The 21,983-nt window shown below is 38.3% G+C and overlaps 1 protein-coding gene and 1 long non-coding RNA gene across 3 annotated transcripts; one reads left to right on the top strand and one right to left on the bottom strand.

Moving 5' to 3' along the window:
- Positions 1-4: 4 nt before the first annotated feature.
- On the bottom strand, positions 5-21,935 carry LOC138127535 (myelin regulatory factor). 2 transcript variants are annotated; one of them, XM_069043574.1, is made up of 14 exons: positions 21,693-21,935; positions 5,384-6,106; positions 5,155-5,326; positions 5,009-5,102; positions 4,389-4,567; positions 4,213-4,333; positions 4,012-4,156; positions 3,766-3,955; positions 3,125-3,444; positions 2,945-3,074; positions 2,275-2,792; positions 2,051-2,204; positions 955-1,174; positions 5-684 (listed from the first exon to the last, which is right to left on the bottom strand). In XM_069043574.1, exons 1-14 carry the CDS (start codon positions 21,742-21,744, stop codon positions 610-612), a joined length of 3,093 nt encoding a protein of 1,030 aa, XP_068899675.1. In that variant the 5' UTR covers positions 21,745-21,935; the 3' UTR covers positions 5-609. The 2 variants fall into 2 exon arrangements, with proteins under 2 accessions (XP_068899675.1, XP_068899676.1); XM_069043575.1 differs by lacking the exon at positions 21,693-21,935 and adding an exon at positions 10,025-10,321 and having other exon boundaries at positions 3,766-3,953; positions 4,013-4,156.
- Positions 18,404-19,999, top strand: LOC138127619 (uncharacterized). The gene is made up of 4 exons (XR_011158288.1): positions 18,404-18,530; positions 19,287-19,400; positions 19,457-19,515; positions 19,611-19,999. It is a non-coding gene; the product is annotated as an uncharacterized lncRNA (long non-coding RNA).
- Positions 21,936-21,983: the final 48 nt, after the last annotated feature.

The following is a 21,983-nucleotide window of genomic DNA, read 5'->3' on the forward strand; positions in this document are numbered from 1 at the left end:
TAAGAATCGAAAACAATTTATTTTACACAATCACAAAAACATAATATTGCAATAATACACGACTACGCTAAAATTCTAACAACTATTTGTTCATATTCTTTAGATAACTCTAAATATAAAGTAATAAAAATGATAAAAATATTTGTTCGTAACTCTGCATTAAAAAAATACAAGAAAATAGAGAGAGGGAGAAGAGAGAAAAAAGAGTATCTTACAATACGATTATTCTACTAGATCTACACATTTTACAATTCTTACTGGACGGACAAGTTTCTTAAGTACATTTGATATGAGTCGTTTATAGTCTGTGACTAATCATATAAAGCTTAGGTCTTCCTATACGACTATTGGCTACAAAAAATGTTTTGGTGCTTTTTTTTTCACTAAATTATCTCTAGGTGTCCCAAATTTGTCGTTCTCTCTTAAATACAGGTACTTCTACAACTAGGTGGCGCTGTAGTAACATCGAACACTCGATAAAACAATTAAAAAAATATAATATCTTAAACAATAGTAACATAATAAATAACATAATTGTTATGTCATGCGGCGTTTTTTCTTTTTTATTTGGATAAAAAAAAATAAAAGAGATTAGTACGTATCGTTCCGTTATTCATCACAGTGCCTGTAGAAATGAAAGTTGTATTCGATGAATTCGCCGAGATTGGTCAGTTTGCAAATGTTCTGCAACGAAAGAATGACATTTAGTTCGTGTTTGACAGTTTTTCAGTTCCTTGACCTTGGAAACGTACGGTCTTGTCAAAATTAATAAAAAAATTGAAAAAATGACAGATGCGATTGATGTATGGTGTTGCAAATTTAGTTTTGCAGAAAAAAGTTTCCAAGCAAACATTTTCTAAATCTCTAAAAAGAGACCGAACCATTCATCTGAACTGACAATTCTATTCGTCAAAAACATCCAAAAATTGTCAAAATTACCCAAAACCTACTAACCTGACTCGGCTTTATCGATGCCCTATACGTCATGACCTTCGACTGGAAATCAGCCATGTTGACCTCGAAGATGACACTTTGACTGCTGATCAGCTGACTCGGACTGTGCTCGTTGACCTTGTGACGGACCTGGAGCTTCTCGTCGTAGTTGTAAGAACAACCGCGGTCCTTGTAGTTGTTGTTGCAGTAGTCGATTTCCCTGATGGTGTCTTGCGTCGATCTGAAACGTTCCCAAGTTCGTAACGGATTGTTTGTTAAAAGAAAAAAAGAAACGAGTACAATCGCGGCTACGGAATTCGTACAGTCGCGAGCAATAAATTTTGGTCGTCAAGGTCATTCTTTAACGCAATCGAAAATGCTCCATTGTAAAACAGTCGTAATTATCATAACCTATCATCATGTTGTATGACATTAATTGTCATTTTTTTGACACTTTGTTGACATGGGCATAATTAGGCTGGGAAATTTTTTAAATCTGACAATCTAACCAAATTTTGAAATGACATTGACGACCAAAATTTATTGCTCGCGACAGTACATCAAATTACTGTCACTTCACAAAAAAATTAATCTTTTTTTCAAAATGGTAACTGTTAAAAGTGTATTTTGGAAATACTGGGTATTCCAAAAAGCACAATTCGTTACATAATACAAAAATTGGGACAAATACAAATTGACAGACTGTCAAGTGTTAAAAGTGAGGTTACCATTACTAAAGAACATTTTACGACTTTTGCCAGTGAAATGACATTGATGTACGAAATTCCGTGGCCGCCATAGTGTTAATTTGACAAAAACGTCATTTCTCGCCCGACGTTTATCGAAATCAGTCAAAATCACCACAGAACGCTTAATCAGACAAAGTTAGCGTGAAATGATGGGTCGCACTCGCTATCTACGCCCACTTTGATTCATCGATAATAATAATGTTAATAATAATAAATGCACCAAAACGACTCAAATCGATAAATTTTCAAACGTAAAGTGATCACTTACCAATTTAGAGCATACGAGTATCGAATTTAAATGTTTTAAGAGGTAATTGTCAAAAACATGTTTTGACAATTTTTCGAAAAAAAAAAAAAGATGAACGCACCTGAATATGAGATTGATGAATTCATCCGGCATGTATTTAGATATAGGAACAGAATAGGAATAGTTGTGCGGGTCCGGCTGGGCTATCAAGTACTTGTGGGTCAAGGTCGTGTTGAAGTTGCGTCCTTGGACCACGATCAAGAACACCTGATCATCTGTAACGACGGGATTCAGTGGGCGTTGCGTTGAAAAATAAAAGAAAGCGAAAAAAAAAGAAAAAATCACCTGGGGTGTCAAACGAGCTGATTTCACCTGTCAAATCGTAGGCGTCCCTCTTCTGCCTCTTGTCGATCTCGTTGGTGGTGGAGTGAAAGGGCGGCGAAATTTTGTTCTTCTCGATGTTGAGGACCGTCTGTCCCGTCTTGTTGGCGTTCTTGTCGCCGTAGATCGAGTTCGGCGATTCCGGGGGCGGTATCACCGGCGGCGACGCAGCACAACAGTAGATCTGGCAAAGGTGGCTACTTTCCAGGTCCTGTTCCACGGAGAGGCAGTCCGGGGGGCGGCCGATGATGTACGACGGTCGCTTCGCGAGCCCCGGGTCGATCGTTATCTTCGTGACGTCGTCGTTTCTGTACGTGTTGGTCTTGTGGTGGTCGGTCATGGTGTGCCACGATTGGTGGTTCTTCGGCGACTTCATTTGTCTCTTGGTGACGACCGAACGGTGCGTGGCTTGGAGGTTGGTGTGGGCGAACTGGTTGTGTCTGGACGCCTCCATCAGGTACAAAGTTGTTATGGCCGCCAAGCTACCAAAAATATTTTCACAATTTTTCAAAAAGAAAATTTTCGAAAAATATTTGCAAAATTTAAAATTTTCAAAAACTTATTACAAAGACATGATCAGTTTTCTAAGATATTCGAAAAATATTTCCAACAGTCAAAATTTTGAAAAACTCACCAGAAGGCCATGATCAGCACCAAGACCACTATGACAATCTGTATGAACTTATTCGAGCAGAACTCGTCTTCTCTGTTGCAGGAGTGGTGCTTGGAGCACTTTTGCGAATAGGAATGTTTCAAGCTGCTCACTGAAAAAATATCGAAAAAAAAAATCTCGAATTTTCTCTCCAAAACTCACCTGTGCTGTTCGATTTGAGACTGTCGCCCCTTTTCAGCTTGTTCAACCGCCTGTTTATCCTTTCCAACTGGTCGATTCGAGTCTCGAGATTATCCGTCACTTTGCACAACTCCTTCACCGCCCCTATATTCTCCATGAAGATGCGCTCCTTGTTCACCACCAGGAAGTTGTCGATGGAGGTGCCGTTCTCGAGGACGAGGTCGCCGGCCGGTCTCACCGCTTCGGGGAGGATCTTGGCCACCTCTTGAGCTATGACGCCGGTGTCGGAACGTTGACTGTCGCGACTCAACTGCGACGCGAACGACGGTTCGTAGTCATACCTGGAAAACGTGCACAAATCGAACTGGGACGATTGGATTGGTGTGAAAATGCGACGGGACGCTTAGTCGGATGATTTCAGCGTGAAATGATGGGTAGCACTTGGTGTCTAACTCTAAGTTGACATTTCAAAAATCGTCAAAAATTTCCAAAAAACTGTTGTAACTCAGTCAAAAATTGGAATTTCAGCAAAATAAAAACAGATACGTGCAGAGAGATCATTCCCGCTTGTAAATCATGAACCGTGCACATTTCTCACCCCTTTATAATTTTTCCAAAATAACCCAAAAACTTTTTATTTTTGATTTTTTACGCGTCATTACCTGACGACTCGCATTTTTTGCACATTCCTCAGCTGCTCGGCAGTGTCACACTCGACGATATTCTTCTTGGCTCTGATGTCGCTGGGCTGTATTATGTGCCCCGTCACTTTGATATTACCGTGAACCACCAGCGACTCGTCGGGTCGGTCCGTGTTAATACCCACTTTACCATTGTGAAAAATTGAGTCCTCCAACAGAAAAAACGAAAATCAAAAATTTCCGAAAATATTTCCAAAAAAAAACTTACTTGGGTCTGTCCTTTTTGCCAACACAACTCCACGTCACTCTCAAACTGGCCAGGATTCGAAGCTCTGACTATGATCTTCTGACTTGCATGACTGATCACCGGGAAATTACCGTTTGTCGTGTGCGCGTGCAGCCCCACGACGAGCTGTTCAGCAACATCTTGTTGAGAATTTTTTAACACAAACATTTTCAATTACCGACCTGGAAGTATCTCTGTTCGGGGTTGGGCTTGCCCTTTTTCCTCATGTTGTTGGAGGTGGTCTCGCTGAAGTGTAACCGCCCCACCGTCACTTTGGTCACTTGCGAATTGACCAGTTCGACCCTGAAACAAACAAAAAAATTGAAAAAAAATTGTACTAGCAACAGGAAAGACTCACAGAACTGGATGGAATGGCTTCTTGCTTCTGTCGCTCTGACTTTGCTCCACCCTTATTGTTTGCGTCGGACAGTCGTGTTTCACACCGTAAAAGTGGATGTGGAAGCTTGAGATCTTCTGGAAGCCGTCCGGAGTTTTGACAAATTGAGCATCTCCCAAGAGTTGGACGTGGCAAGTAATCTGCGACAGAAAATGTTTTCGTAAGAGTGTGGAGAAAAGCAGAAATCGGCCCAGAACGTTCGGATTTCATCGAAACCACGACCAAACGCTTAATTAGACAAAGTTAGGCTGAAATGATGGGTCGCACTTCCTATCTGCGCCCACTTGCTCAATCAATAATAATGATGTTAATAATAATAAGTGCACAAAAACGAGTCAACTCGATAAGTTTTCGCATGTAAAGTGGTGAGTTGTTAGTTTAGTGCGCAGAACCATCAAATTGAACAATTCTGCATGTTAATGTTGAAAAAATGAGATATCTTCGAGTGTGACAATCTAATCGAGTCCGGACCACCACAAATCGCTTAATTGGATGAAAGCACTGTGAAATGATGGGTCGCACTATATGTCTCCGATGACTTTTACTCGAGTAAAATTTTTGACAAATTTCGAAAAACTCACCTGGAAATGGTTTTTCTTCTGGCAAACGAAAGCATCATCGGCATTGGAGAAATTGAATCCCTTGTCGGCATCGACCCTGTAGTGCGGCACCGGCCTGAAAAAATCCCGCTTGGAAAAAAATTCAAAAAAGTCAAAAAACCACTGACAGTTCCGTTAAATTTTGATCGCAGAGGGCGTGCCATTGGGGTTGTTGGAAGGCGTTAAATCTGATACACTGGTACTGAGATTCGGAGAGACAAGCCTCGGACGAAGCGTACTCCTCGTCCATCGGCGTAGAGAGGGGGCCCGGGGGGCTAAGCTGACTCGTCGAACAATGCTCTGAAATTGACCACCCTGTACGTGAAAAATTTTTTGGTGCAAGAATAGCTATGGTACCGGGTTCGCTCTTGACCAACGGCGAGTCCTGTGACAGTTTCCTCTTCTTGGGGGCGCTCTGCAGGTTCGTGTACACGGTCTGCATGTTGTCCAGATTCGGTTCGCACAGGTTGCCCTCGATGGCGGGATTGTAGCCCAGGTGCACCAGGTGGTTGTCGTCCCCCTTGTAGATGGTCCTGGTGGTGAAATTCTGGTTGGAGTCGCCGTTGGTCAGTAGGATCTGCCGGTTGTCCTCCGGCATTATGATCCTCTCCTGCAGCAGCCCGGCGTCCGGCTGGCTGACGATCATCCTGCCGTCCTGCAGGAGGTTGCCGTTCTCGATGAGCTGATCGCCGTTCTGCTCGGCGACGACGATGTGCGAGCCCAGGATCAAGTTGTCGCCCAACATGGGGTTGATTATCGACGCCGGCTTGTACATGTTCGGGCCCAGGGTGGTGTAGATGTTGTCCGAGGGGTTGATCGCCGGCTCGCACCCTTCCTGGGGGCTGTACGGGTGCTCGGAGCTGCTGTCGGGCGGGCTCTCGGGAAGCGAGTGACTGGAGGCGGCGTTACGTTTGTTCTCGACGATGACATTGAGGAGTTTGCCGGACGTGGGGGTGGAGTTGAGGGACTCGTTGAAGTAGGTGTTGTTGCTCTGGGAGCCCTCGCTGTTGATGAAGTCCTCCAGTTGCGAGAAGTCGAGGGCCTCGTTGTCGATGCCGCTGACGAAGTCTGACCCGCGACCTACAAACATTTCTTTGATTTAGAAAATGTCCAAAATACAAAAAACTTTCGTAACAAAAGAAACGTGCACAAATCGAACTGGGACGATCGGATTGGTGCAAAAATGCGACGGGACGCTTAGTCGGATGATTTCAGCGTGAAATGATGGGTCACACTTGGGGTTTATCTCTAAGTTGGCATTTCAAAAATCGTCAAAAATTCCCAAAAACCTGTTGTAACTCCGTCAAAAATTGGAATTTCGACAAAATAAAAACAGACAACGATTTTTTTACCGTTTCACTTATGACAACATACATTTCAAAGCAAAAAAATCAAAACAGGCCAATACAATTTTTTTAAAGTGGTGTTAACCTATTGGGAAAAATCCAAAACTAGTCCAGAATAGTCGAATTTGTCAGAAATTACTTTTATCTTACTAATCAGATCATTTCAGCATGAAATGATGGGTCGCACTTGCCACTTCTGTCAACTTTTACCGTACGATAATAATAATATTAATAATAAAAAACTTGTTAAATTGGACAAAATCGAAAATGTTGACATCAGAAACGATTTGGAACCGTTCAAGACTCGACTGGGGCCAACTCTTGATGCGTGTTGACAATTTTCGAAAAAATTTCGAAAATTCAACTTGAAGATAAGCACCAAGTGTGACCCATCAATCTACGCTGGAATCGTCCAATTAGGCGATTTCTCTTGTTTCCATGTTAATCCGATCGATTCCTGCAATTTTGTGTGACCTCCCTCTGAATTTTTAGACCTCCTCGTGGATTTCGCTCCGAAAAAAACACTTCTAGGTTAACCGGACCGCTCTCTTAACACCGGCCGACCGACGCGACCGTTCTTGTAATTTTTCTAGCGCAAAACATCGAATCTCGCCATTTTAATTATTTTCTTCGATCGCGAGCGCTCGAACTAATAATTGACAGCCGACTTAACAGAGCATATCCACATCGAAGAAATGCTTTTCTTCACACGACGAAAAGAAAATCGAAACCGTTACTGTTGTGAATATTGTCTAGATTTCGATTGACTTTCGCTTGATAATTACTTCTGCATGTTCATTAATCGCGGCTGGAGAGAAGATGGTGAAAAAAATCCAAAACGACACCGTACGTATCGGAATTGATTTGTGTGCATCGTCATCGTCGACGAGAAAAAAAAACGCGAGAAAAAACAGTTGAGAATCGATCGATCGGTTTCGGCAACCTGTTATTCGCCAACTAGGATGAAAAATATGACCCGTTTCCGTTGGCAACGCCGATAAACAATCGAGTGTGCTATCGACTAAACAAACCACCATCGCAATAACGGGGATGATGACTATGGAAATCTTTGAAAGAGGACTCGACGGTTTATTGTTTAGAACGTGGACGCGAAGTAATTGGGGAAAAAATTCGAAATAATTCGTCATAACGAGGAGCGCAAACAGAGTTGTTGCGTCAGGACGAAAAATATCTAATTATTTCGTCGCTAATAGATGAATAAGATGTTTTCTGAGTTGGCTGTGTTGAAACAAACGAAATTTTGTCAACAAAATGCTGCCACAAACTAGAACTACTGTGTTTTTGAAAGAAAAAAAGCATTTCGGTGTCAAATATTCATAGCGGTATTTGACACGATTCTATTATTTTCTTCGAAAATTTTCAATTAATGAATATGTCAGACATGCACAGTCACCAGTTGATTTAAGATGGTCTTTCAAAATATTTTCGAAATTCGTATTACTCGAAGTTTCTGCAGAATTGTCAAATTCTTGTCAAAAGTGTCATATTTAATGAACTGAACTATTACAAGCCGAAGTGGTTATGTGATGGTGCTATGTGAAATAAGTATTACTGTTTTGGAAGAAACATTGCATTAATTCTTTTTTCAAAATGGCGGCTTTATTGTATACTAAATATTTGACATTAATTGGATCTGTACTATTTAAGACAATAGCAAGGGAGTGGGTGTGGCATAAAGATTGTTAAGAGCTAAATATCAGCCATTTACTTAACTGTGATTGTCAAATATTTGACACTGCCATATTTGTAACGAATTATTGAATACATGACAAAATAAGAAATATGTAGTAAAAATTCCACCAAAAAATTGTAAGTTATTCCTAAATCAGCATGCAAAATTACAAAGTAAATATTTGATATCAACTGCATTGTATAAAAATATTTATATTGGATGCTAATACATAGTATGTTGCAAATATTTATATTATTATATTATATAAGTATTTAGAAACGAGTTGTTAAATGTCTACAAGTTCGTTTGATGGTTTTCTTACGACAAAAAAGAATAATTTGTATTCAATGATTTCTAAAAAGTAAAATTCCCTAAACAAATTAATTGCGAATGTTAAACATCCACATTAGTAAAGGCAAATTAAAAAAAATACATAAGAAAAATGTTTTAACGAAAAATCTTTAATTATTAAAGTCAAATTATGTAAACGTTATATGTATTGTCAAATATTTAACATCATGCTGTTCATATAAAAAACTTAGAAAATATGTTGTCAAATACATACATTACTAGAAAATATATCTTTTTTGTCTATTTGTTTGTATCAAACCTGACAAAATATTTATAATTTGGGTGTCAAATATTAAATAAAAAGAACAATTATATTTTGGCGAAGTCAAATTACCTACAAAAAAAATTATAAGGAAAAATTTGACACAATGAAAATACTACAAAAAAGTAAAAAGCAATATTCTCGTTATGAGAGTCAAGATATATGACAGGGAAGTTAAATCAGGTAAAGGTCAGTGTCAAATATTGAGATTATGCTGTCAATTGAAAAAACAGCATAACAGAAATGATGTAATTCCTAAATATCTAAGGGTGGGAGGAAATTTATTATTACCGTTTACGCTTGTCAAATTATTTTGGTTGTCAGCATAAAAAAGGATTCAAAAAGAAATTGTCAAATTTGGCGGTTTTATATTTTGAAACGGAGAAACGAGTAGATCGATGAAACTAATAGGTAGTGAGTCAAATATTTAATAAACAGTCAAATATTTTACAAAAGTAAATAAGCATCAAAAATTAAACTTCCATGTTGGGTCATGCAGGTGTGAACAAAGTTAAATTAAAAAAGTCATTCTAAAAAGAAGAATATGTAAATAGTATTTACAAAATGGTAGTCATAGTGATAGTGAAGCCAAGCCATGTGAAGGTTATTGTCAAATATTTGACGCCACATTGTTGTAAGAGAAAAATCAGAAAATATTTCATTGTCAAATATCTATTACTACTAATACATTAGTAAAAATAACACTTTTAGCGCCTACATGATTGATAAACAATTTTAGTGAAAGAATGAGGTAGATAAAGAAACCAAACAAATACAAAAAAGTGTAAACAGAAAATCTTTAAAAACTTGATGGGAAATAACGTGCGATCAATTAAAAAAAATCCAGTTACCTGGATTGTGTAATTCTGATTCTTTGATTGCTTCAAACCACCATTTTCGCCAACTCTGATTTTTTTTTATTTGATCGCACGGTACTAGCATTTTGAATGTAGAAGAAAAAATAAGTGAATATGAATAGTTGGAAAAAAATTTGTCGCGTCATTTTCGCCAATTTATTAAATGTTTCATTTGATCTATTTGCTTTTCCCGTTTATTCATCTTTCACTCGGACGTCGACGGACACAAAAACCAACAAAAGAAAACAATGACAGTAAAAACGTTCAAAATAACATTGAAATTAATTAAAAATATACACCGAAAGAAACAAAAATAGTTGTACAGACAAAAATTGTAGAAAGTTCCGAGTATTATAAACAAGACGGGAGGAAAAAAGTGATGAAAGTTAAAACAACAACAATAACCGAACAAAATGTTATAACTTTCTTCGTACAAAAAAAATTTGGAATAGAATTTTTTTTTTCGAAAAATTGAATTCTTGGAAATACCTTGCCCACTCCGATGTCTGTTTTCTCTGCGATCGTCCATATCCCAAAATTCCATAATTTTCGGTCACTGACACATCACCGAAGCATCAAAGAAAAACCACCGAAAACATCCCTTCAAATCAAACAATCGCAGATCGGGGGAGCCGCGCGATCATGTCATTTTCGAAAAAACCGTCTCGCGAGAGCCAAACCACCCCTACACTGTTGTCATCCTCCTCATTTACAAGTGCGAATTGGTGGCAAAAAAATAATCCACCCCGCGCAAACAACGCGCACCGCAAACAATCTGTTGCAACGCTAACTGAATTATTTAATAAAATATTTAAGGAGTTAAACGATATTTAACCCCCCACCGCTCGCCCGTTACCAAGATACCGATAATCAGAAGGGGGGCGGCGGGGCGGGGGCACTCTCCCGTCGCCGCCAAATCTCCCAGAGTGCGGCCGCCGGCCGAGGCTTGACCCACCCCGGCGGCGACCCGCGCCACCCCCAATTATCAATTATCCCGGATGATTTATCAGATAACGGCGGTCCGAGCGCCGATTGGTCTCGCCGCCTCCGCCGTCCCCGACCAATCGGGCCGCGCTGAAAAATCGATCCGCGTGCCGATTGGACGCGTCCGACTAGGGGAGGGGGCGAGACTGACCGCAAAATGGCGGACGGCCGGCCACGCTCGCGACCTTGACGTCACAAACGTGACAATTGACAAGTCAGCTGACCGCGACCTGTCAGCCCGCTTCGGATCGTTCGTCGTTTGTTCGTTCGCATCCGATAATGGCGCGATCGCGTGCTCTCCGGAAACAAATGCTCGTTGACAACTGAGTTTGATCGATACGGAAGCGAAGATCGCACACAACGAAAAAAAATCAAACCGCCACCCCCTCGTCGGCCACCCCCGGACCGTTATGGATCCGGTGTGGGCCGGAGACCGGAGAGTCGCCTCTGCGGAGCTGTCAAGTTGTCGAAGGCGACTCGATTTGTTGCGGGCGAGGGTGCGTCGCACGGGAAAAAGAAACGTCGGGGGTGAAGAGCTCACCTGTCAAGGGTGTGTTTGATACCCCTTAATCGGCAATAAACGCACAAGCTGCGTTTCACGCATCACCGAGCCGGGAAATTATGTCGATACGGGGCCATAAAAATACGTTAAAACGCACGAACGACATTAATATTCGAACTGTTGAAAGACACGACTGGGGGGCAGGTGGGGTTGCGACAAAATGATTCGGATTCGACTGGATAAAATAAAAATCAAAGAAAAGTCTTGGAAAAGTTTCATTTCGGAGTAATTTGAACGCGGCAAACTTCAAGTCGGTTCGGGTTAAGGGGGGCGCTCACTAGTTTGAATCGTACTCTATATGCTCTCAGATTTTTTCTGTTTTTGAGTTAACAAAAATAAAATGTCATCGTGTCTTATATACTTAACCTAAAACAATTTTCATGCCAAAAAAATTGTAGTTTATTTGACGAGTTTGTGTGTAAATTGGGCCTTTTTTGGCACTCGTGGGCCATTTTAAAACGCTCGTTTCAAACGAGTGTTTTAAAGGCCCACGAGTGCCAAAAAAGACCCAATTTACACACGAACGAGTTGAATACAACGTTTTTTACTTCGACGAGCCTCTTAAAGGCTCCAAATCGCTTAAAACCTTTAAAATTAGCTTGACGTTTCGTTTTGCCAAGTTGTGACATTTATCAAAATCCGTTCACATAGGAGAAAATTCTCAAATTCTGACAGTGTCGAACAAAAAAATTAATAAAATATGTGTAATGTAATGTAATACATAAAAAATATGTATGCATTATCAATTATCATGTTGCATCCGGAAAAGTTGTCCATTCCCCCAACCTTTGCGTTATCATGTACACACCCAACGCAAAGCTTCCAATTTGTCAGACGCGGGCTTGTGAGCGCTGACCCTTACGTAATATGTACATAATCAAGAACGGGGAGCACCAAAATTAGAAAAATATTCAGTTGGCCATGAAAAACAGATGTCGATTTGCAGATTCGATTTAAATGTCAAACTAAAGGTGAATGGGATCTGCCAATGAGGGTATAAATTTACTACAAAAAATCTCCGCTAGACTCTTTAATTTATTCATTATTTTTTTTACTGCCTATTCGATCTTTAAGATTAGATTAGTGCGATGGTGACAATTTGTAATGCAAAATATTTTTGAGAGAGATAATCCTCTACTTATTTTGACAGTTGTAGGTACTGTCGCGAGCAATAAATTTTGGTCGTCAAGGTCATTCTTTGACGCAACGAAAGGTGCTCTAATGTGAAACGGGCATAACCTCTAATAAATCCTAGTTGTCTTGTCCTGTCAAGATCTTGTGAACTTTTTGGAAATTCCAACTGCTAGCTTCTGACACATCCGTGTCTACCAGCCAAATAATTTTTACTCTGTTAAAATACGACAATGGGGCCATAATTTTGAATGTTTAGAATAAAACTTCGACAATTTTTTTTTGATTGACGTTTTATTGACATTGGCCCTAATTAAGTGTAACAGTAGCGGGAAATTTCAAAATGACCTTGACGGCATGACGGCCAAGAATTAATGCTCGCGACTGTACACGTACGAGCCAAGCTAGGAGTCGATTCTAGTTTTTCATGGCTGATTGAATTTCGACATTTTTTGAAATTGTGACTTAATAGTGTGCACTTGAACTGATAATTTGTGCATAGGTTGAGGTTGGTAATACTGTTGCTTGTTATTCTGCTGTTTAATGTGACAGTTGACATAAACATAGGCGTACTCGCTTATTTGACACAATTTATTAATACATAAAATGTCAAAATGACGTACAGTGGCGGCTATTAATTTGGAACACCGGCCTAATCTAGTTTACTGGATATTTCTAATATTTGATAGTGTACGCGTTATGTCATGAACTCATGTCACCCATGTCATTGTTGAGCGCATTCAACAGACTGTCACAGCCGAAATTGACATGTCAATAACATTGTCAAAGTGACAAACAATTTACAATAGAAAAATCTTGGTGTTTCCAAATTAATGGCCGCCACTGTACGTACGCCAATGTGTTGACCAACATATCAGGTTTGCCAAAGAAATTTTTGAAAAATGTTCTGCAACTTAAGAAAAAAGTGGCATTCATTTATAGTCATCTGGTATTATTCCTGCAATTAAAAAGAGAAACAGAAGGTATTAGATTAAAAATAGTTAAATACATACAGGGTGATTTACGAGGAATAATGAGCCCGATGGAATAGAAAATGCAACCCGCAATTTATCAGGAGAAAAACCCGGACATTTACCGCTTCGATGTCCGGCTTTTTGTTCCAATGTATTGTGGGTTGCATTTTCTATTCCGCCGGGCTCATTATTCCTCGTAAATCACCCTGTATTTAGAAAATATACAATGTGTTTGAAAATAAACGCACGAATCTTGTACAGAAATTGTAAAAACTGTGATGAGTTAAGCAATATTGTCAGTTTGTCAATATAGCCAGATCTTACAATTTTTTGTCGATTTCTGTTCATAGAATTAAATTAATTCCACATCTGAATAATAGTTATTTATGCAATGAGTTTCTGTGTAAATTGGGCTTTTCTAATTGCCCGAGGGACAAGATTAAAATACGAGCATAGCCAGGGTTTTAAGGCCTCGAGGGCAATTACAGTGTGGAATAAAATGATTTACATCTAGTTACCTTTGGAATTTTTGCACATGTAAATTTTCCTGTACCGCTCTACTTTTTTTTCGAAGTGCCGAACTATTAGTTCTGTCAATAAATGTCATCAATCGAATTGACAATTGTTGCAATTTACTAAATTGAATTAACAAACGTTGGTGACCACTTTCAACACTTGCTGTGACTTGCTTTTGTTAGCTCCTTCTTAATTTAAATCTCAACTTTGCATTCATATCATCCCTTCGCAATAAATCACATTTGGAATTTGGATATATATTTTGAGGTTAGGCTTCCTTTTTTTTGTAGAGCGGCATTTCGTATTTTTACAAGAATAATGCAAAGGTAACTAGATGTAAATCATTTTATTCCACACCGTAGAAAAGCCCAATTTACCCAGAAACGAGTTGCATACAAAATTTTATTGTTTGAAACGACGTCCTTGAAGCTTCCAAATCTTTTAAAAATGGTTTCGCATTTGCTTTTGACAGTTTTGACACATTTTTCAAGACCTGTCAGAAATGTTACGTTGAATGTGTTGTCTAGGGCAACGGTTCGTTATCTGCTCATTTTGCTTTAGGGTACTTATAATTGACTTCATATAAATGTTCATCAAGTGAGCTGTGCATGTGTAAAAGCACCTTTAATTTAGTTACATTACAAAAGTCACATTTTTGAAGGTCATGTCCAATAAATCGTTACTTGGTAAAAATACAAGGACAAAAACAAATAAGAATTACTTTAATTTAATCAGTAAAAAGGGTAAAAAGGCGTAACATTGCTTTTGAAAGCAGCAATGTTAAAATGGACAACAAAACTGAAAAATTAGTCAAATCGAGTTCGCGCAGAGCAAGCAACTTTGAAAGTCAAAATCACCAGCTTTAGCTTTAATACCAACAGAAAATCAGATTTTCATGGCTTGCTTAGATGCATATTTATATGAAATTGAGTATAGGAGGCAGTTTACAAAGGAGAAAAATGAGAATTTATGACAGTTGAAAACAATAAATTATATTTATTTAATGGAATCAAAGCTCCAATACGGTGCTAAATGATGATTTCTTTTTTGGGGCTGTTTATTCTCTATTTTTATATACACATTTCTTTCAAAAAACTCGTAAAAATTGTTTAAAAAAAAGTAAAAAAACAATATTATAAAAACGTCAACGTAAACGTCAAATTCGCCTTCAACTCTGTCAAAGCTGACAACCGGATATGCGTTTAGATTACAGTGGTACCAAAATCATTCGAATTTTCATTGTTACCAACAGATTCAGTCATTCTTGATCATGTTGTACAGGGTGAGCAACAATAACTGTTACAGTTGGCAAAAAAAAAATTTACATAAAATTTGCAAGACTGTGAATTGTACCTATTTCGGTTTGTTTTATTGACATTATTGACAGCTGGTATACATTTCAAATTTAAACGTCTTGGTTTTTGTAATCTTTTATTAATAAAATGGTTTTCTCGTTGGAACATGACATAAAAGTCACCAAAAATCACCAGAATTTATTGCCAACTCAATCAGTACTTGTTGCTCACACGGTAGAATTCAATATTTCGTGCAATTGTCACTACTTTTAACAATTGTCAATGTCACTGTCAGCGAATAAGTATCGTAAAATGGTATTATCCTGCTAAAGAAGGTCGATCTGGTAGAACAGCAACTGTAAGAGTGCAGGATCATTAGCGTGCAACATATCCTAATCGGCTACCACCAACATTTAGCTACATTTTTTCAAAGCATAGTTACGTAAAAAAACAATGTTGCCAGCAATTCCATTTTTTTTTTTTGTGGTTCCATCTTTTGGGCAAATGTGGAAAAGTGATTCCAATTTTCGTAGCCTGGCTGTACTAGTTTATTTAACGAGTTCGTGTGTAAATTGAGCTCACGCGAGTGAAACGAGGCCCACGAATGCCATAAAGAGCCCAATTTACAAACCAACGAGTTGAATACAACGTTTTTTTGTTCGATGAGCCTCTTAAAGGCTTCAAATCGTTTAAAATCTTTAAAATTAGCTTGATGTTTCGTTTTGACAAGTTGTGACATTTATCAAAATCCGTTCACGCAGGAGAGAATTCTCAAATTCTGACAGTGTCGAACAAAAACATATCTTTTTTGTTAAATAATTCATTTCTAGACCAGGGTAATTGTAAGCATGAAAAAAATGGTTAAAAAATCACCGAAAAACCCTCAAAAACTTAAAAAATTCTCCATGTCTTAGATACCCCAAAAATGTCTTTTCATTGCTGGAGCAAAGCAATTGGGTACATGAAGAACAAGAAATCGATGAAAAAATCACACGAAATAAAAGACTGCTAAAATTCTAATTTATTATTAATGAATTAATAATAGATTTTTTCGAAAGGTAGGCAACCAATAAGACGACTGTGTATAGCAAGTATACATACATATGTGTACGATTAAGCTAAGACAGACGTTTCGATAAAACAAAAGATGAGGTAGTACTCTTGATTTGTTTTCTTGTTGATCACTCTGTATATCTCTCGATAAAAATAGTGGCCAGGATTTGAACACAAAACATTTTAATTATTAGTGTAGCTCTTAACCAACTGAGCTATTTAAGTCTTGTTCAGTACCATTTTTAATTGGTTGGTTAATAATTTATTATAATACGGTTATAAACGGTTATAACGATTATAAACTTAAAGCATAGCGCACAGCCACCTACGATGGTACAATCATTTATAATGACCCCGTACAAATACATAAAATTGTGCAATACTGCAAAGAAAAAAAAAGTTGCCTGCTGGTGGGAATCGAACTCAGGTCGCCTGTATAGAGATGGTTTTTGTTCAAACATGGCCAACTGTATCAAAACGCTAAGCGCTTATTATGGCCGTCCCACTCGATGATTTCTCCGTAAGAAAAATTGTTCTTGACATTTAAAAAAATCGTACGTACAGTAGAGACTTCAAGTGACGATTATTTGAATTAAAAGACAACGGATGACAGAAACGTCTCTTTTTTCTGTAATTGGTTATGTCCTATTCTTGGTTATGTCCATGTTAAATATTTATAAATTAACTGCAAGTGTTAATTGCATGCAGTAACAAAATAATAAAAATAGTAAAAGTGTAAAATAAGAAACATATAATAGGTGAGGTGTTGTGTCAATAGCTTAAAAACCATAAAAAAAGAAACTTCAATTGCTTCAAAATATCAGACATAACCTCAAATTGTTTTAATTCGAATTTAGTATTTTTCTGAATACATTGTGTTGTTGGATAATGTGACTCGTCTCAGCATTAGAATAAGTGAGCACATCAAAAAGATTGTCATCTATGAAAAAAATTCAACAGGATGAGATCCTAAATTTGTAATAAAAGCTTTAAAAATGTATCGACACGTTTATTTACCTTTAAATGTACACTTTTCTATGAAAATAAAAATATTTTTCAGTAGGTGTTTGGAAATAGCGACCTACGGTTATAACGACCGAATTTCACCGGTCCCTTCCACATCGTTATAAACGATATATACTGTATATGGTTTGGATAATACCAAATCTAAAACCATTGGTGAAAGACCTCGCACAGCCAACAAAATGCTCTGCTATGTTATCCACGGGTTATCAACTAGATACACAATTGCTGCAGGGTACTTTTTCCATTCAATGTGGCTTAATTTAAAAAAATTTGCATTGGAACGTTAAAAAATCATATTGACCTTTTTTTCCACTATTTCTAAGTTTTGATTAGGTAGGTGCGTTCGGATACTACCTCGGAGATGCAAGCACAAATTTAATAGACTTGAACAGCTGATTGGAGATCAATCTGAAATAAACGAACGAAAATAGGGTAGATAATTGTTCACTAGGCTCCCGGTTGAATTTTCGCGTTTTTTCTGGCCAGATACCTTTAGGGCGTCCTCCTACATCGTTTCCCACCACTCAAACCTTGTGCAAATGCCCTTATTTTTCTCTCTTCCACATACTACATAAACATAACCAGATAGTAACCCTACTATTGTGACAGGCGCCAAAATCTCAACATCCTCGGTCGAAATACTCCTAGCAAATCGAGCTTCGTCTAATGACTCTGACGTCTAATATCCGAACGATTTAGATTTACATCAATTTGCTCATTTTACAATAACCGAACGATTTTGACGTAAATTAGCATAAAAATTATATAAACGAACGCAGCTACTGTCAATACTGTCATTGTGACGAATTTCGTTTTCAAATCAGTTCCTAATGTTAATTTAGGGGGCGCCACTGTACGTACGCTCCAGGGCCTACTCGACGGGAACACTTTTTCAAACCAAGTGGGACGGCCATAATAAGCGCCTAGCGTTTTGATACAGTTGGCCATGGTTCAAATTAACAGTAATGATTTTTAGCTTTTAAAAATTACCTAACACCTTTAACAAATTCCTAATTGAATAGATATGATATCACAACTATTGTAATTGTTACGATTTTACATTGTCTAAAAAATGTAAGTGTAATGCGACCGTAAACTTTGTTGTTTTGTAATTTGTTTTTGTAACACAACTTGCTGAAATCGAAAATTTTAAAATTTTACGCTATTCACCCTTCATACATCTAATCATCATTATCCGAAAGTATTTTATATTTTGGAAATAATTAAAATTTAAAAAAACTCCACTAGCGCCACCTGAAGCACGTATTGTAGTTGACACGAATACAGTTCCCGTACTTAACAACAAATTGTGTTGAGCCGCTGTCTCGGTCGGTCATAAAAACATAAATGTCAATGTGACATTTTTCGGCGCGGGTTTGCAGTTGTTGAGTGTTCTGACTTCTGAGTCTCCGAGAGAGATTGTTGTGCTCGTATTGTCCGGACGTCTTCATATGGTAAGTAAGATTCTTCAATATTTAATAAATGGGTTATGTAATTGGTTTTCAGTTAATAATTGTTAATTATCGTTAAAAAAATAACACAACAATGTCTGATACGTCGAGGTGTAAAACCGGCCAAGCCAGCACATTTGGCTAACATTAGATCCATAACCTCGATGCTACTATTAAATCTAAACCAATGCTGTTTATTGACAATGAAGTAATAATTTTGAGTAATTGGGGATACACAAATAGAGTCCCTTTGTTCTTATTTCAAGGAGAAAATTTACATTCCTCGTTCCCGTCGTTTTGTTGACATAAAAATATAATACATCTAATCTAACTTTTAGTAACTATTTTTCTGTTGTATTGTGGTAGGTAAAAGCCGTTCACATTGTTTTGGCATAAAGGGAGGCCATGATTAATTTTTTTAACGTTGGACACACTGATTTCCGTCCGCCTGACATGCGGACCTATCAAAATGAACATAACATATTGCTTAATTTCCCGCGCTGTCTGAGTATTCTTCTATTGCAAACTAGTAAAACTGACAACAATGCACAAGACATTGACGCTATTTATAACCTCAAACTTAGAAAAAAGATAACCTAATTCAACGGACAGCTTTACTACCAAATTAAATGCACAATCTCCATGGCCTCCCATTGTGCCAAAACAAGGTGAATGCATTTTATTATTAAGAATATAATATTTGTGCTTATTTTTTGATCTTTACAAAACAAGTTCTTCTTGCTCATTTTTTCATTACAGTATTTCAAAACTAGTTGCTTTGTGCTATATGAATCCAGATCTCTTTCTGACATTGAAAAATCTTTGTGATACTGATACTGGAATCAGATTTGAAAGCAGTTTTTATTTTTGAAGGTTAGTTTTAAAAACCATTTATAGCTCGTACCCAAGACATTTTTTTAAATTCTCAGGCATGTCTGAAGCAAAACGTAAGAGAGTCGAAGACATGGTAGGACAATCCAGCAGTCAGGTAATCTCAATATAACGTGTTCAACATTTGATAGTTTTCTGTTGCACGATTTGCAATTTACAAAGAGTCAGTTTTAATTTTACGTGGATTTGCAGGATGTTGTTCACCGCTGATAAATTTGAGACCGTCCTACAGGACGAGAAGGTTTTCGTAGACAAGACTTTATTAATTCGGTATTTTCTCGAAGACACCGCGGACAAAATCATGTTGACAGCTCCACCGGGTTTTGGAAAAACTGTCAACATGACCACATTGCGCTCGTTCTTTGCAAGAGGACCAAACCAACGGGAGCTTCGGGACCTACGAAAAGAGACGGTGGCGGCAGCAGGAGAAGAGTTACAAAAGAAGTACAAACTCTTCACAGCTTTCCAAGTCTCCCAATCTTTTCATCATTTCTAGGATAAAATAGGAGCAATTTTTAACTTATTTATTTTCACATTAACATTTGTAACATTAGTAATTTTTAATAAATTTTGTTGTATTTGTGTTACTTTTTTCTTCTTGATTTTATGACCTTTCTACGGTTCTGTATGGTTGGCGTAATGGAAACTAAAAACTGTGACGTCGACGTCTCTTTGTTTTTTGCAGATTGTACACTTTTCTACATGTCGCTGTTTTTACAATGTGGAATACTTAGTTGTATTTGTTGCTGCGGTTTCGGTTGATTAAAAAATTAAAAAAAAACTTCAAGGTGTCATTATAAGTCAATTATCAGACCGATGCCGATCTGCAACTGTACATCAGTCTTAGCAATCGGAGTTACATAACGACAAAATATTTGTTTGGAATCTGGTAATTCCCACACTTATGTCAACTCTCCAAGGCACTTATTACCTGCGCTGAAAGGAAATTATTAAAATTTTTTCACTCAAAATAAATCACAAAAAGAATTAATACACTTGTAGTACGATCAAGATACCTTTAATTTTTATTATAAAACCACAAACATTTTCTTATGTACTAGGTATTGACATTTCTTATGACAAAATTTATAAATCATTTCGTCTCGGTGTGTCACTCACGAGATCATTTTTACTGTTAAAAGAAGTTTCTGACATTCCAAACTAACTGAACAAAAGTGACCGTTTATCGATCGCAACGACTGAACCAGAAGTCTCAAAAATGCCACAGTCTTGCATTGGAACAAAGCTTCATGTGAAACTGGAGGCCTCAAGGCTAAAATTATTACAAGCCATTTTCCACTCCCGATCTGACACCTCACGATTTCCTCTTGTGCTTCGGGTTAAAGACAATCACTGAAAACTTTTTCTGTTTTCTTTTAGACATCGGCCAAGTAATTATTTGCTAACGAGTATCTGTTGTACTTCTGCCAGTCTCGCGACCCAATCCTCAAGTGACGAGCCGCCACTGCTGAAATTTTGCATTTATCTTAATGACAATGAAATAAACGGATCGACTGCACCGTAATCGATTTTGCATCATTACTCTTCGATTCCACCGCCAATATTTTGACAGGGTCGGGCCACGTGATCACCGTCACCGTCGACCTTTGACTCAGACAAAAAAAAATATACCTACGCGTCACGTTTCTGCCGTCATGATTCACACCATCGGCCACAACTCCCTAATGGCATTCTGTTTTCGCTGTTATCTCAAAACGACCAGTTCGAATGGTGTTAATACCAAAACAATGCCCAATTCTGCGCGCAAAACAGTCGCGAGTTAGGCAACCAAATATACACAGGAATTTTTTCCCAACCAGAATCGTCTGGAATTTCCAGTTTGTTGACAAACAGACGGCCCAGGGCGCCCGTTCGGGTCCGAAATGTGCAAGGTTCACGCTTTTCGCGTCGACGTTTCGATTTGGGGCCCGCGGGAGCGGTTTTTGGGGGCTTCCCGCGCGCGACCACCTGTTGCACAGAGTCGACATTCAAATAAGTTTCCGGATGGAGCGACAATGGTCACGATGGAAGTTTAGCGCAATTGCAGCACGGACAGATACAGATCTTGTTATTATGTCAACAATACAATAGCCGATGTCCTCCCCCCTTATTAAAAACATTTATTTAATTTACTCATTTAATTCGGACACAATGGGACCGGGAGCACGGAGCGCGGGGCCCCTCTCGAAGAATCAACGATCGTCGGTCGATCAATCGACCAGTCCGTCGATTTTTCCAATAAAAGTCCGATCGATTGCGGATAAGAGCGCTCACCTAAAATCGCTTGGAGAGCCAAATCCGCGGATAACGCGTCCATCTCTTGCATGGTCCTCCCTCAGTAGACGATCATTTTCGGCACTTTTTGCACTCCACCTCACATATTAGGGAAAATCCGCAAAAACTTTTGAAACTTTCCAGGATACACACAGTTATGTCAAAAACAGGCGACACGTTCCTTGACATTTGACAGATGTCAATAACAAATAGCTTGGCACTGGAACCGTGAAGCCCCACTAGGTGCGAAACTGCGATTAATGGAGTGACGTAGAGGAGCAGCCCCACTAG

This window comes from Tenebrio molitor, chromosome 4 (assembly GCF_963966145.1).
Source record: "Tenebrio molitor chromosome 4, icTenMoli1.1, whole genome shotgun sequence".
Classification (NCBI taxonomy): Eukaryota; Metazoa; Arthropoda; class Insecta; order Coleoptera; family Tenebrionidae; genus Tenebrio; species Tenebrio molitor.